A 15,404-nucleotide genomic window follows, 5' to 3' on the forward strand; every position below is an offset into this window, starting at 1 on the left:
ACCATTGCTGATTTTATCAAAGTGCACGAGACTCTTGCAAAGAATCAGACTGACATGGATGCTACACAGAAGGAGTTGTGTAATTATCTCAAAACTCTTACTGATAAGATGACAAAGAAGACTCAAGAAAATGGAAAAGAGAAGGAGAAATCCTCAGATGCTGCTGATCCTGAAGTAATCCCAATCCATACAGTGGATGATGATGAAACTGGCAAAGCTGCAGATTTATCAGCAAAGGAACCATCAAATTTCATTACTCGGGAAGACGTGGAGCGCCTTCTGGAGAACCGTGGAAAAGACAAGACATCACATGTCCATCGTCACCAACCTCCTTATCCTGCCGCTACGCAGAGGATACCCCTTCAAAAAGGTTACATTTCTCCATCTTTCACTCTGTATGACGGAACTGGCAATGCTCGAGAACATGTCTCTGTTTTCTCGAAGCCTTGGGGGAGCATGAACATAACCATGTTGTTCGTCTCAAAGAGTTTTCAAATTCCTTGAAAGGTAGAGCATACACCTGGTACAACAACATCGCACCGGGGACTGTAGATGGTGGATTTTCGACAAGGTCTAAAATCGTAAACTCATAATTATACGAAGCTCTGATCCAGCAATCATACGTGAGTATTGAGACACGGGTCTCTCATCGAATTCTCAATGGAGAGTACTTTCTCACAGAGTACATGTAGATATGTAGTCTCACGACTGGACGACGGTATATCTCATGAATACTGAACACTTTCAGTGATTATTTCTATATAGTATCACGAGATGGACGGCTCCTAGACAACTTGCTCTACTAGTATAGAGCGATAACGTCTTCAGGAACAAACAACGAGTTTACCCTGACTATATAAAGGATATGACTTACCGACAAGCTCATATCGGGATAATTAATGCTCCTAGACAGCTGGCTCTACTAGTATAGAGCCAAAAAGTTAATTATTCCTAATTAAGATTAATTCTGCCGTGACATTCACTACTGAATTCCCAGAATAATCTATTATTGCTCCTATTCCATGGTCGAATCCACGACTGGTCCCATGGAGTGGCAATAACAATTGATCCTATTCTATGGTCGAATCCACGACTGGTCCCATGGAATGGCAATAACAATTGTTCTGATTCTATGATCGAATCCACGGCATGATCTCATAGAATAGCAATAACTATATTATCTCATTACTCCAATTTCATGATCGAATCCACAACTGGTCTCATAAATGGTAATAGATAAATCTTAATTACTCCGATTCTATGGTCGAATCTACGATCCCATGGAATGGTAATGCTTACTTTATTATTATAAATTCGTAGTCGAATCCTCAGCTGGTCCTATGAATTAATAATAAACATCTTATTACTCAGTTTTGTGAGTTATTCTCCATTGAATTCCACAATTAGTAATAAATAACCAACAACCGGGCGTCTGAGCTACCTCTAAGTAGGCCCTGATTCAAATGGTGAAAGTGTATTCAACGACGATACACTAACAGTCACCGCACGAACGAGAATTTAAAAATACAACGAAACGATGAACCTATGTAAAATAGGGAAGAAAATAATAAATAATTAAAAATGTTGACCAAGGTGCTGGGAGCACGGACACACGACCGACCGACCGTGTCGTAGTCAATCCCACACCAGTTTTATATTTTTAATGCATTTTTATTATTTTCCATGATTTGATGAAAATTCTTTCATTTTATCAAATCTCCTTCGTCCCGAGGAAACTCCTCGGTTTCATGGTATTTTCATAAATTCGTAAAAAATAATATAAAATTAAGGAAAGAAGTGTGGGACGTGACCGGCAATGCCTTGGTCCCAGCCGGCCCCACACCTCACGGTTCCTTGTTATTTTATTATTATTTCTCTAATTTCATGAAAAAACTCCTTGATTTCATGGTATTTTTGCACAAATCATCAAATAATAAAATAAAATAATGAAAACTTATGGGACCGGGCCCCTAGTCGGCCGACCATGCCCTATCCGGTCCCACATGCCCCTTTATTTTATTATTTTATTATTAGTTTTCCTTGAATTCATCAAATTCCTTGATTTCATGGTATTTCTCTCAAATTAGGAAAAATTCTCGCAATTCATCAAAAATACATGAAAAATACACAGAAATTAGGGAAACTCGTGGGATCGGGACCAAGCCGGCCGGCCATGCCTTCCACGGTCCCACACGCCTTTATTTTTATTATTTTAATATTCTTTGCTTCCTTCAACTCATGAAAACTCCTTCAATTCATGAACTCCCTAAATTCATCAAATTTCGCAAAAATTCATGAATTTTCATAAAATCATCAAAATATTATAAAATTAGGGAAAAGGCACCACAGGACCGTGGTCACGACTGGCCGATCATGCCTTGACCATGGCGGTCCCACGCCTCCTCATTCCTTATTTTATAATTATTTCTATCATCTCATGAAGTTTCCCTCGTTTCAGCAAAACCCTAATTTTGGCATATTTTATCGAATGGACGCCCAGAAAATATCAAAATTCTCAGGACTGAGACGCGGACGCCTTGGGGATGCGAACACGTTATCTTGACCGACCAAGATTATCTCTTTGTCTCACAGAATCCGGTCCCATCAATTTTCATAGTTTTGACCTAATTTGCACAATTGCACGTATTAGGTCCAAAACTCTTCCAAACACTTTGGATTTTCATGAAGTGATCATCAGGCGGTCACGTGACTACCCAGGGACGGTTTCATGGCCCCATGGTAGGTCCCTCACTCCGTCATAATTAATTAGGTTTTCTCACCTAAGGCTCAGACGAGCATTTTCGAATAAATGATTAAACCAGCATTTAATCATTCTTTCACCAACAAATCGTCAAATCTTCAGGAGTTCTTTGTATTTGCTCACGTGAGCATATGGACACTACATGGTTGATCCACGGTCCCATGTAGTCGCTCCCTCCTTCGTCCCATGGTTAAACTTCTGACGAACCATGAATTGATCATCAATTGATCAAATTAGGGTTTTTGAATCCAAGGATCATCATTCCAGATTTCAACCTTAATAATTTTACGACGACCTCATGGTTATTAATTTTATTAATTATGCTCGGTTCAGCGACCAATATTCTAATTAATATTTTTGGTACGCTGCCAAAAATCCGTCAGATGAGCAACACATGCTCAGACGATCAAATGTTACACAATTCATCACATGAGCAACACTTGCTCATATGATAAATATTTGCTCAAACCAAGGAATATTGGTTCAACAATCAATATTCACCGATCCATCGAATGAGCAATACTTGCTCACTTCATCGTAAGAACTATACCTCTGTCTCATGACATGTTCAATTCACGAGTTTCAGAACATCATGTTCAACTCAGCAACTACATGGACTCATCGTCCCATCAAACCACGAAGTCATAAATTGACTAACAAACCACGAGACGTTAATCGTGTCACTTGGCGGGATATCACTTAGGGTTTTGTTCTGGCGGTCTACGGCACGTGTGTTCAAACACACGATAGAATGTGAGCAAGTCGTGCACAGTTGAAGGAATTCACGAGGTAGTGAGTGGAAAATCCACCAAGTCTCCACACGTTGAGCAACTGGTTTCAAACACGATCTCCGCCTCCCCACTCCTTGATTACATCAACTATCACACTTCATGGAATCATGGTGTCTACAATTCCAGGAATATAAATAAGTCTCTGAATCATGATTGAAAGAGACGAAGATAACATCATCAATCTCACGTCTCATCGACAACACGAGATCATCAACTCATCAATTGAGCAACTACTCTCAATTGAGCAATTTCAATCATTCAGAGCTTATCATATTCAGAATTCACACACCCACAAACTTTGATTACCATTGATTCCACACATTTCTCAGCTTCCCTCCTACAGATCAACCCATCATCCTCTCTTGTGACCGAATTTACTCTGGAACGATCATTGTCTTGATTTAGGCCGGAGTACTACAGATTGATCTCTCGAATCTAAAGCACCCCCTTTGCAGTGGTGCATCTGTGTGAGGTTTAACATTTTGCTCGGTTCGAGGAGTCTCCTCCGTACGGTCGTCTCCTCAACTCCTTAAAAACCAGCAAATCGTTTTTCCCCATCTACAGATTTGCGACCACAGTGGGAGATCATTCTCTCGGTTGCAATCTCACGATTTCACAAAGATGGTTGATCTTAGGTCAAGCTCAACTACGAATTTCAACGGTGCTAGCACTAGCAACAAAAACGACGATCAAGACATCCCGGAAACAATTCTGGTCTCTAACATTGGCGGTGGTGATGTTACTCCCCCTCATGTCAACGCGGAAGGTCATCCTTTATTCGGTCGACACCCTGAGGAAGTCAGAGGAAATCCACCACCTACTATTGCTGATCTCATCAAAGTGCAAGAGACTCTTACAAAGAATCAAACCGATATGGCTGCTACACAGAAGGAGCTGTCTAATTATCTCAAAACTCTTACTGACAAGATGTCAGAGAAAACTCAAGAGAAGGGAAAGGAGAAGGAGAAATCCTCAGACGACGATCCTAAAGTAATTCCAATCCATACAGTAGAAGACGACGAAGTCCGCAAAACTGCTGCAGACAACTCATCAGCGAAGGGATCATCGAATTTCATCACTCGCAAGGATCTGGAGCAGCTCTTAGAGAACCGTGGAAAAAACATCGCATGTCCATCGTCATCAACCTCCTTATCCTGCTGCTACTCAGAGGATTCCACTCCCCAAAGGTTACGTTTCTCCAACCTTCACCTTATATGATGGAACTGGCAATGCTCGGGAACATGTCTCTCGTTTTCTCGAAGCCCTGGGAGAACATGAACATAATCATGTCGATCATCTCAAGGAATTCTCAAAATCTCTGAAAGGCAGAGCATACACCTGGTATAAAAACATCGCACCAGGGACTATCAACAATTGGGGAGAAATGGTTAACGCATTCTACAGGAAATACTTCTTCGTGTCAGAACAAGTCACCCTCTCCGACCTTGGAAGAATGTTTCAGAGGGTCAGTGAAAATCCCAATGACTACGTGAAAAGATTCAGAGTCCAGACCCTGGACTGTCATGATCTAAACATCAGAGAGCAACAACTGTAGACTTGTGTATCAACGACATGATCCCGGTCTACAGAGCTTTATTGGAAAATCTTCATTTCCAGACATTCTCAGAGCTTCATGAAGCGGCGAAGAGATCAGCAACTACTGCGCTCGCTTTACTGGAAAGAACAAAAGCTACAAAGTCTGAAGAACCACGAGGCGCTCGAGGTAGCAGACGTCTGATCAACAAACAGTACAACCTCCAGCCTTCCACAAACGATGTTGCAGAAGGGAGCAAACGAAAAGTCGAACCGCCGTGCAAGCATACCTCAGATCCTTCAAAAGCACAAAGGAAGGATAACCAAGATGCACAAACCTCGACCTAGCATCAACAAACGGGAAATGATCGGACAGACTCAAACCTCTCTGAAGTGACCAAGTTACCAGAAGTCTGGTTTCAAGATGATACAATCAACTTGATGTTCATCAAACAGGGCCAACTGAAGCAAGATGGAGAATCCCAGGTATTGTCACCTTCATGGATTCATCAATCACCCGACAAGTAACTGCAATATTTTGAAGCACATATTCAAAGAGAAGGTTGATCTACACAAGATTCAACTGGGGACTGAAGGAGTACACAGATCCTCTCCCAATCAATACCTCGACTCTATGAACAACCTATCAAAGAGGCAGTTCAATCCTTGGTCGAACGTGGATTGCTCTATCTGTCGAAGGAACAAAGGAGAGACATGTTCACAGCACTGAACCACATCGTGTCAAGAAGTTCATTCCGGAAATACTTCTTGAGCCTCCATCCAAAGATCAAGAGATGTTCGACTGGGGACTGCTTACCATACTCAATCTCAAAAGAAACGAATTTGGAAGAACGTTGATCGATGCTGGCACCGCCATCAACAACATTCGACTGAAAACCATCGGATCCACAAGCATCACTCGAAAAGGAGTTACTCATGCTTCCATCTCAATCAGAGATCTTGAAGGAACGCTCAGAAATACTTATGGCTACATCACTCTCAACGTGGACATAAGCTTAACCTGGACGTGAACCAATTTTCACATAATCAGGATGATCCAAGAATATGACATGTTCTTCAGACGTGCGTGGATCCATGCTAACAAAGCGTCTTTGGTTGCACATCGCTCCAACGAAGAAATTTCTGATCCAAAAGATTTTACGGACACCCCATCATTAGAGCACTTGGAGGAATTTCGAACTTTGACGAGATTGAAGCAAGAACCTGCAAAAGATGCATACACATTCATCAAGAGGTTACACACTTAGGAAAGTCTCACTCCTCCCGTGTATACGTCATTTATTTCCTCACATGCTATCCTAGCATGGGGACTTAATTCTGCTAGCAACTCTGCAAGACGTTATGAATGGTAACTTCACCGCATTAATATTTTTCCAAGTGGTTAAATCTGAAATTTCTCCGAATCGAGCACTGGACGTTCATTGCTGAGATGATGTCCAAACACGGCAAAAAACACTTTGGGAGTTTCTACATAGCCTTGCAGGAGTGTCCATGTGTGCCACAAAATTATAAAGCTCTGATTTCTGCACAAGTGTTGAATCCCACTGCTACAACGAAAGGAATGCTGAATCAACAGAAGATAGTCGGTCCCAGACGATCAAACCTAAGACATACTCAAGGGGTATGAAGATTCAACGCCCAAGCATCTAAGAAGCCTTCAAAATTGTACTCCCAATCAAAGAGTACACCTTCGATAATGGCGCCTCTGGCTTCAACACAAATATCTCGACACTGATTCAACACCAGCACGATCGGCACTACATTTGATAGGTCTTCATTACATCATTATAAGACTTCTAAAGCAGATGCAACATCATTCATGCATGAATGTCACCAACTCCTCCAATATACAATGGACAACTTGAGGTGATTCATGAAGCCTCATCAACGGGATTTCTCTACATCACAAGCCCCGCATGATTGAGGAACTTTCTCTCTTCACCAATCACATCCAGTATGAAGACTGCTGATGCTATCTACTACAACAATGTTGACTCACTGACAAAGCCAGTTTGTGGTAAAGTTATGCGTTCAGGAGCATTCATGTTGAACTCTCAGTACACCTTCATCTTACGGATGCTTAACTCATCAACTAGTTCGTATATGTAAAAGGCTCACTGGATGAAGGAGCAAGGATTATATCTATAATCATAATCATGGTTCTAGCCTTTTCGGTTTTTGGAGCAACTTCAACCACAGTATCAACATTAACAATAATCTCTAGAGGAACACCATCCATGATCTCAGCATCGACAAGGATCTCTGGAGCATAATCATTCATGGTCTCAGCACCAACAACGGTCTCAAGAGTAACATCCTCAGGGCTTCATCAACTAATCATTCTCCGAAGTGTTACACATGAAGCGGACTTCTATAAGAACCAATGATTCATATCAAGATGTACAGACCTGATAACATGCTCACATGAAAGTCTTCCCAAAGCTGGCACATCTGGTGGGCATAACCCGAAGTCTTCCACAAGATGTTCTCATCACCTCTACAAATGAGATACAACACACTCCAGGACATGGGTTTGCAAAAACGTACCAATGGGTGAGGAATGATAAAATGCTTCATTGACGAAAGATGTTTGTCTATGTCTCTTCTACAACATACCAAAAGGGCGCATCAATCGGACATACGAGCTGAAAGATACGGCCTTTACCGTCAGGTCTACGAAATCTGAAAAATTTGTACGGGATTACAAATTACAAATGTGCACCCTTCATTGGATGACCTATACAACTCCAAATTGAGTGATTCTTTTCTCATGGGATAACTCAGTCTCTTAGATTCAAAAGTTGGGGTCAAGCATCGAATTCCGACGTCGTATGAGGTTTCTACAACTTCCAGAGCAGACAACGCGCAACCAGAGATTCGTGGACGGGAATCATAACTTCCACGGTCGATCGGTGTCCACCAGGTCTTTTCGCTAAGTCCTTCATCAAGGTACCTCCAATTTAGACCACCTAGGTCTTTACATCAATTTTTTTACCAGGGTCCTCTATCTAGGCATTGACAGAAGAAAGGAAACCGAAAGAGAGAGATTTAACAAAATACTGGGGACTGACGGTCCACTGATCATGACGATCAGCTTCACAGTCCAAGACTCGTGGCACCAGACTCTCATGTGCTAATCATTCATCATAAAGGTAATTCTACCACCGGGACATGAAACCTCGGCTATGGTCCCGTGACCAGGGTTTCATAAGTGATATTTCTACGACTGACAGAAGAAAGATGGAAATTCAAGCACCATGCTCATATATAAATCAAGGGGTCCTGATCTCAAACGAATCAATGACATTAAAATCCTTCATCAACTGTTCAAGACACAAGCGAATGGTCTAAAGACGCAACAAGAGTGTTTTACAACATGACGTCTGAGATAATTTTACACTGTCCTGTACAAACCGACGATCTGGGAGCAATTGGTGAAGAATCTAGGGATGGGTCATATACCTTTCTCTTCGTATAGATGTCCCCTACAACATATCCAAAATTTACAACAATTGGAGAAACGAGCGAAGAGTTGTGGCCAAAACGTTGGACCACATGCCAGTTGTAAATTTTCTGAAGGTCTCCTGGAAGTTTACTGTTTCGTCGATTTCGGATCTTAAACATGATCGAAACTCAAAAATCTTCTTGTTAAAGCTTGGAAATTTCCTGGGATTGAGGATACATATGCAGATGTCGAAAATCTGACCCCAAACGAGGATTCTATAGCGTTTTGCTAAAAGGCTGAAGTCTGAAATTTCCTGGTGACGTATTTCGTCAAAATTACTCGTGTATTCACATGGGTTTTCATTCATTCACTCACAAATCAGCAATTTCATACTTCTATGAAGAGGTCACAGGAGATATACTTGCTAGGGGATTCTCTAAACCGTTTGAGGGCTCGGCAATGTTAGAATCTCCGTTGGCAACTACATTATCTTCATTCGGTTCGGGATTTCGGGAACTCTCCATATTCTCATATCCCAAAGAAGAGCACGCTTCATCAACATAATGCTTATATACAATGATTTCTTCTTGGGCATCAACAACAATTATTATTATTTCATTCAAGGAGATGCCACGATCACCTGCACGAAAAAGGATACTTATATCGACTTCTCCATCAGTGCTGGATTCATGAATTGTTTACCCGGGAACAAGTTGAAGACTGTCAATCGATGGAGAAAAAGTATGAAAAGAAGTAACAAACCTTGATCTCATGATCCTAATTGCACGGGCAAATTCATGACACAAGGAGCGCTAAAAACTCACCAAAGAAACGGCTGGGGACTACACGTCATTTGCTAACATCATGTAGTCCTTACTTCTGGGTTCTCCACTCCCGTAGACTTTCTTCCATTTCCATGGAGTCTACATTGATCCAGGATCTCACTACACGATCATTCTATGGTAAAGCTAATGAAATAACCAGGAGTACAACTCAGTATAAAGGATCTCTCACCATCACCGAGAGGTTCCAGAAGTACCATTTCTTACTATGGAAACACTATCTTTGGAAGTATCATTGGGAGTCAGTCATTCTCGCAAAGTGGATACTTCAGCATATCGTTCATACAAAGTGAAGGCTTCGACAGAAGAATGATACAATGGGATAAATGTGCTCACTTCAGAGTCTACAAAAATGGTAACTATCCAACTCTTACCTATTTACAATTTCACTAGCTATAGTGATTACAATCTCGAGAATTCGTTCGCTCCTTCAAACCTGCAAAGACGAACATGTGATTAAAATAATAGCATAACAAAAGTACAGATAATATGTTCAATCAATCGTCAGGATACACATGTATACAAGGGAAACATGGCAGACATTTAAACAACTCATAGATCACATCACAATTTTTCCTTTTTAAAAAAAAAAACCTAAAGAAAACCAAATGTTCTTTAAAAGATGATTATGAAAAGAAAAAAATAAAATAAAATAGAAGTACCCGGTTTAAGATTTTTGAGATAGTATTCGCTGATTAATGTGAATGGAAGAAAAAAAATTCTCACGCAAGAGCTCGTGCATGATAACGTTTTGCGGTAGAGTTATAGAAAAAAAGAAAGAGATAGTGGGATGGAAGAGACTTCTATTGATAATGGATCAACCTTATTACATAGCTACAGTATCCTTTAAATACATGGAAAGGTAAACCCTAACTATATAGATGGGCCGCACATCTATGGGCTCCAGGCCCAACAACAAAGTTTTAATTTTTTTAATTTATTTTTAAAACAAATAGCATTCCTGTAAATATACAAATATTAATTAAAAGCTTAATTAACGGGGATATTATTGGTACGTGAAAAGGCTTCACCAAAATAAGGCTCACTTGGCATCCAACATACTCAAACTGAGCTCCAAACACTATATGTAACGTTGGTGTACAAAAAAGCGGAATACTTCTAATAATGGTTTGTCGTACCACCACCAACCATCCGTTGTAGTCTAGGTGGTTAGGATACTCGGCTCTCACCCGAGAGACCCGGGTTCAAGTCCCGGCAACGGAATTCCTGTATTTTTTTTATTTATTTTTATTGACTTTCCTTTTGAGAAACAACATAGCATTCCTAGTAGATACATATCTTTACCGTATTTGCAAGAATATTTTCTTTTAGATCCAAACTGCACCAGGGAGTAAAGAAATGCAAGGAGGATCAAAGGGAATTGGTTATGGTCTCAAGTATCAGGTCTTTCTCTCACACACTTTCTTTTCCCCAATTTCAATCTTACATTTCAAAACTCTAATTTTTGCATTTCCTTGATTTTGTCCAGGCTAGATGCATTGCTGATGTTAAAGCTGATACTGAAACTACAACTTTCATCACTGGTACTCTCAGTCTCAAAGAAGAAAATGAGGTTTCCTCTCTCTCTCTGTATAGATTATACTATGTATAGTGTTGAAGCTAAAGCTCTTCAAAATTTCAGGTTCATTTGATCAAATTATCATCATCTGAGACTGAATTGATTTGTGAGGGTTTATTTTCACATCCAAATGAGATTTGGGATCTTGCTTCTTGCCCTTTTGACCCTCGAATCTTTTCCACAGTTTTCTCTTCGGGTAAGTGTTTGATTATTCTTCTCTGTGAGCATTTAAAATTGTAGAGATAGAGAATGGTGAATCAGACATGGTGCTAGGAGATAATTTTGGTTGATAGGTTTTATTTTATCTTTCAACTGAAGGTGAATCATATGGAGCTGCAATTTGGAAAATACCTGAGTTATATGGGCAATCAAATTCACCGCAATTGGAAGAACTTGCTTCTCTTGATCAACATACTAGCAAGATCAAACGGTTAGCCACATACAAAATTTGTTTACATGATTGATAATGTACCAAATAAACACTCAAATATATGTGAATGCAACCATTCTGAGCTAGGTTAAACTTATATCCCTAGTTTTGACATTGTTGCATTGTTAGTGAGTCAGCTATTTAAGATGATTATGCAAATAGGTCACCTCTATATCACCTCTATTTGACATTGTTGCATTGTTTTACTACTTCTATGGAGGGAAAAAACACCTTATACCCTGTGATTCTGTGCTCCGCAGCATTCTTTGGTGGCCATCTGGGAGTCATGACAAAGTGATCAGCATTGATGAGGAAAATCTTTTGTTATGGAGCTTTGATTCTTCGAATAAGACCACACAGGTGTGATCCACAAGGGAAATTCTTGAAGTGATCCTTGTCAATTACTTAATGATTATGTCACAAGGAAGTTGCCGAGTTTAAGGTTTCTTGTTTCTCTTTTCTCACCTTTTAGAGAACTGAAAACCTGTCTCATCTGAAGCTTAATAACCACATTTACTATTCCACAGTAGTAGTTCTGTAGTTGTTCTAAGGTTTGTTTAGGTTACCTTAACGATATCTTGGGGAAAAGGTGAGCCACTTTTTTCGAAAAAAAGAAATTGTTCAGAGCTTTAGAAAGGAGGAATAGATACACTCTGGATCGAGTAAGATTTCTCATAAACTAGGTATACCTCGTCAGTACGAATAAGTACTCTGCCGAATTTAAGAAACAGATATCTTGTTAGCACAAGTCACAGTTATTTAGATAGTAAAATGGTAAGGAGTGGGTGACTTACTGAAGTGGTTTTTGCATTGCGCAAATCAGTTATTTTCCCTCACATTTGAATTTTGTGGTACACATCATTGTCCTATAAGCAACTTATGTGATCTTTGTGTTCATTTATAACGATAACACATCAATTTTTGATATGGTCCTCATTCACGTATTATTTGAAAAAACTAGGTAGAATCCAGGGAATCTGTTGGTATGCTGCATTCCTTATCTGGTGGAGCATGGGATCCACATGACAGAAATGCGCTTGCTGCAACATCCGACTCGTCGATCCAGTTTTGGGATTTGCGGACTATGAAGTATGCATTCTTCTCGTGTTCTGGCTTTGTGTAGTATCATGACAGCATCAGTCTAGGTTATCCCGCAATTAGGATTTTGATGTTCTGATTCAGATCAGTTACTAATGCATTGAAGTATGAAACCTTTAATTCTATCATAATCATATCAAGCGATAAGATTAAAAGCTGTTGGGTATTTATCCCTTTTTTGAAGTTCATATTTGGCAACTCTCTTACAGCTTGTTTCTCCTAATTTTTATCACATCCAAGTTTTTTCTGTTCATGGCTGATCACCAGCTATATTGTTCTTATTTCCAGGAAGACAAATACGATTGAGCATGCCCACGTTCGTGATGTAGATTATAGCATTAAGAAGCAGAACATACTAGTGAGTATATGGCATCCATCTATATGATTTTCAGGTTCCCATGGCTTATCCACAAGCATTTCTCCTTGTGACAAATTTATATTTTCACTATATTCATGTGCCCGGTCCCCTTATTTTCACTATTCACTCAGCTGGATTTAGAATTTGTCCAATTCCTGGAGGATATATACAAAGATTGCACTGAGTTGCTGAAACAATAATCGGTGATGCAAACTTATATTCATGCATAGCTATTAGGATCTATCAACGATTCAAGACAGAGAGTTTATGTCATGGCGTGGATCACTAAATGGACTTAGTATCAGTGGCACTGGTCGATGCAGAACTCGATCGAGACTTAAAACTTGTATCTTGTTCATTAATTAACCAAAAATGTTGACCAATTTCACAGGTAAGTGCTGAGGATGAAACTGGAATATGCATTTGGGATATGAGAATGCCCAATGTGCCTATGCGAGAGCTCCCTGGTCATGCACACTGGTACGGTTTCCTCATTTCTCTTTACCTTTTTTCTGGTACTTGTTACATCTTTAACTTGTAAGCTCACACATTATAATACTCATGAATGCCGTACCAGTATCTGATCTGTTGGGACTTGACATAAACCTTTCAGTTGGGTCTGTCTTTGCCCTCCACATATAAGGTTAATGTTTATTTTCTTATGGACTCGTTTGATCAATCATGCAGGACGTGGGCAGTCAGATCAAACCCTGAGTACGACAATCTTATTCTGGTCTCTCTCTCTCTCTCTCTCTACTCTCTCTCATATACACTTACACAAGCATGCATATACACGTAGAAAATCTCGAGGAATGCTTGGATCAGGTTAGAATATTTCCAGTAGCATGGGACCGCCAGTTAGACTCCACCTAGGTAATGTAGGTCATAATCAACACGATTCATATCTCAATAACCTTCCCATAGTCAAATTCTTTTGGCTCGGTCTGGTAAGCCTTGGTAGGCCAGTGTTTGCATAATATCAGTACCACAGATGCATGAAAAGGCAATCTTCAGTCCTGCCACAAGTAACCATCCCTATGTATGCTGACTCTATATAGCTTTAATGAGAACCTCCATGCTTCTTTAGCCATATCATCCACTGACAATATCTAAGCTTTTGCAGAGTGCTGGAACAGATTCAGCTGTCAACTTATGGTTGGCTCCCATCTCTAACAGTGGTGATTCAACAACTGAAAGGTATTATTCTTTCCAGGTGTAAAGCTTTGAACTCCACAAACTATTTATACATCCCCCCTCTTAAACTCTATCTCCACATTTCAGTTCTGCAGATTCACCTACTCGACGGATAGATCCTTTGCTCAACTCTTACAGTGACTACGAGGACAGTGTCTACGGTAATCTCTTAATCCTCATATTTTCTTATTAACCGCTTTACTGTAGATAATTGGACTAATAATCAAAATTCCAGGCCTCACTTGGAGCTCTCGCCAACCTTGGATTTTCGCTTCTTTATCATATGATGGAAGGGTAAGAACCAGCTGCTCATATGAAAGTTTGAAATTGATAGGGTAGAAATTATAATATCTAAAACTCAACTTATCTTACACTAAGGGGGTCCGAAATTAGTAGCAATATGGAATGAATTTCTGGAGGTAACATGAAAGTTGTACTCATCACAACTGATACGGGTAGTAAAACATGTATAGCATGATCAGACTCAAATTTCTTATCAGTTTTAACTCGAAGAACTCATAAACTAGTGCATCAGATAAGCATTCAATCATTGTAGCATGACCTTGAAAGCGTGATCATGATCTTCCAATTTTAAATGTGTTGCAGGTGGTTGTAGAATCAGTAAAGTCATTTCTCCCCAAGAAGTGAGACATTTGACAGTGAACTTAAGTTATAGCAGCTGGGGTTTCTTGCAGTCATCCGTTTTGTACTCTTTTTTTCAACATCTCTCTTCTTGTGTAAGTGAACTTTGTTTTTGTTTCTAATGCAGGACCTACATGGTTCAACTGTTGTCAGTCAGATTACAATGGTAACAAACTGTAGTCTATAACTAGTTCAAACTGTTTTTTCACCATCTTCTGCGAAATGTGTGCATCACTGCGGCATCATTTTAGATATAACTTGTAAAGAGAGGTTATTGAATTGTTGGAACACAGCCGGATAATGCTCGTTGAATTTATTTATTAATTTGGTCGTGATCCAGAAACTATCTGGTGGTGGTTACTATAACCATCTAGCTAAGGGTGTTGCCGCAGTTAAAGGCCATCGCAAGCAACCTCAATATTTCTGGAGGGTTATTTTGTAGGTGTGAATGCTTGTTGGAATATCCCTGCAAATGCGAGTTGTTTTGCTTGCCAATCAGATTATCAATTTTGAGTTCACGTAACACCTAGCACTAGTGGTAGTGTCGGTTGAAGTTGGACACATCGAATGGATCCATTCTGACAAGGAAAAATGAGCGATGTTGAACGCCAAAAAAAAAATAAAAGCATGGGAAAAAACACCTTTTCTATAGCCAATTTCAGGTTCCAGAAAGCACGATTCCCTAAATGTTTGTCTACTATATACCATGC

At 39.9% G+C, this 15,404-nt stretch overlaps 1 protein-coding gene and 1 non-coding gene across 2 annotated transcripts; both read left to right on the top strand.

Moving 5' to 3' along the window:
- The first annotated feature begins 10,544 nt into the window (after positions 1–10,544).
- Positions 10,545–10,617, top strand: TRNAE-CUC. Its single transcript has one exon. It is a non-coding gene; the product is annotated as a tRNA-Glu (tRNA).
- Positions 10,618–10,681: 64 nt separating this feature from the next.
- On the top strand, positions 10,682–15,018 carry LOC113356988 (WD repeat-containing protein DWA2-like). Its single transcript, XM_026600229.1, has 14 exons — positions 10,682–10,797; positions 10,883–10,966; positions 11,036–11,168; positions 11,291–11,402; positions 11,663–11,762; positions 12,364–12,491; positions 12,789–12,858; positions 13,250–13,338; positions 13,546–13,591; positions 13,982–14,055; positions 14,140–14,213; positions 14,288–14,346; positions 14,659–14,696; positions 14,822–15,018. The coding sequence occupies exons 1-14, from the start codon at positions 10,753–10,755 to the stop codon at positions 14,862–14,864; spliced, it is 1,095 nt and encodes a 364-aa protein (XP_026456014.1). The 5' UTR covers positions 10,682–10,752; the 3' UTR covers positions 14,865–15,018.
- Positions 15,019–15,404: the final 386 nt, after the last annotated feature.

Source organism: Papaver somniferum, chromosome 3 (genome assembly GCF_003573695.1).
Source record: "Papaver somniferum cultivar HN1 chromosome 3, ASM357369v1, whole genome shotgun sequence".
Classification (NCBI taxonomy): domain Eukaryota; kingdom Viridiplantae; phylum Streptophyta; class Magnoliopsida; order Ranunculales; family Papaveraceae; genus Papaver; species Papaver somniferum.

Bases quoted from the DNA above. Each gene is read 5' to 3' on its own strand.
- LOC113356988 (XM_026600229.1), top strand. From the start codon at position 10,753: ATGCAAGGAGGATCAAAGGGAATTGGTTATGGTCTCAAGTATCAG. The intron at 10,798-10,882 runs GTCTTTCTCTCA...GATTTTGTCCAG, and splicing joins GTTATGGTCTCAAGTATCAG to GCTAGATGCATTGCTGATGT. The intron at 13,592-13,981 runs GTCTCTCTCTCT...AAGCTTTTGCAG, and splicing joins AGTACGACAATCTTATTCTG to AGTGCTGGAACAGATTCAGC.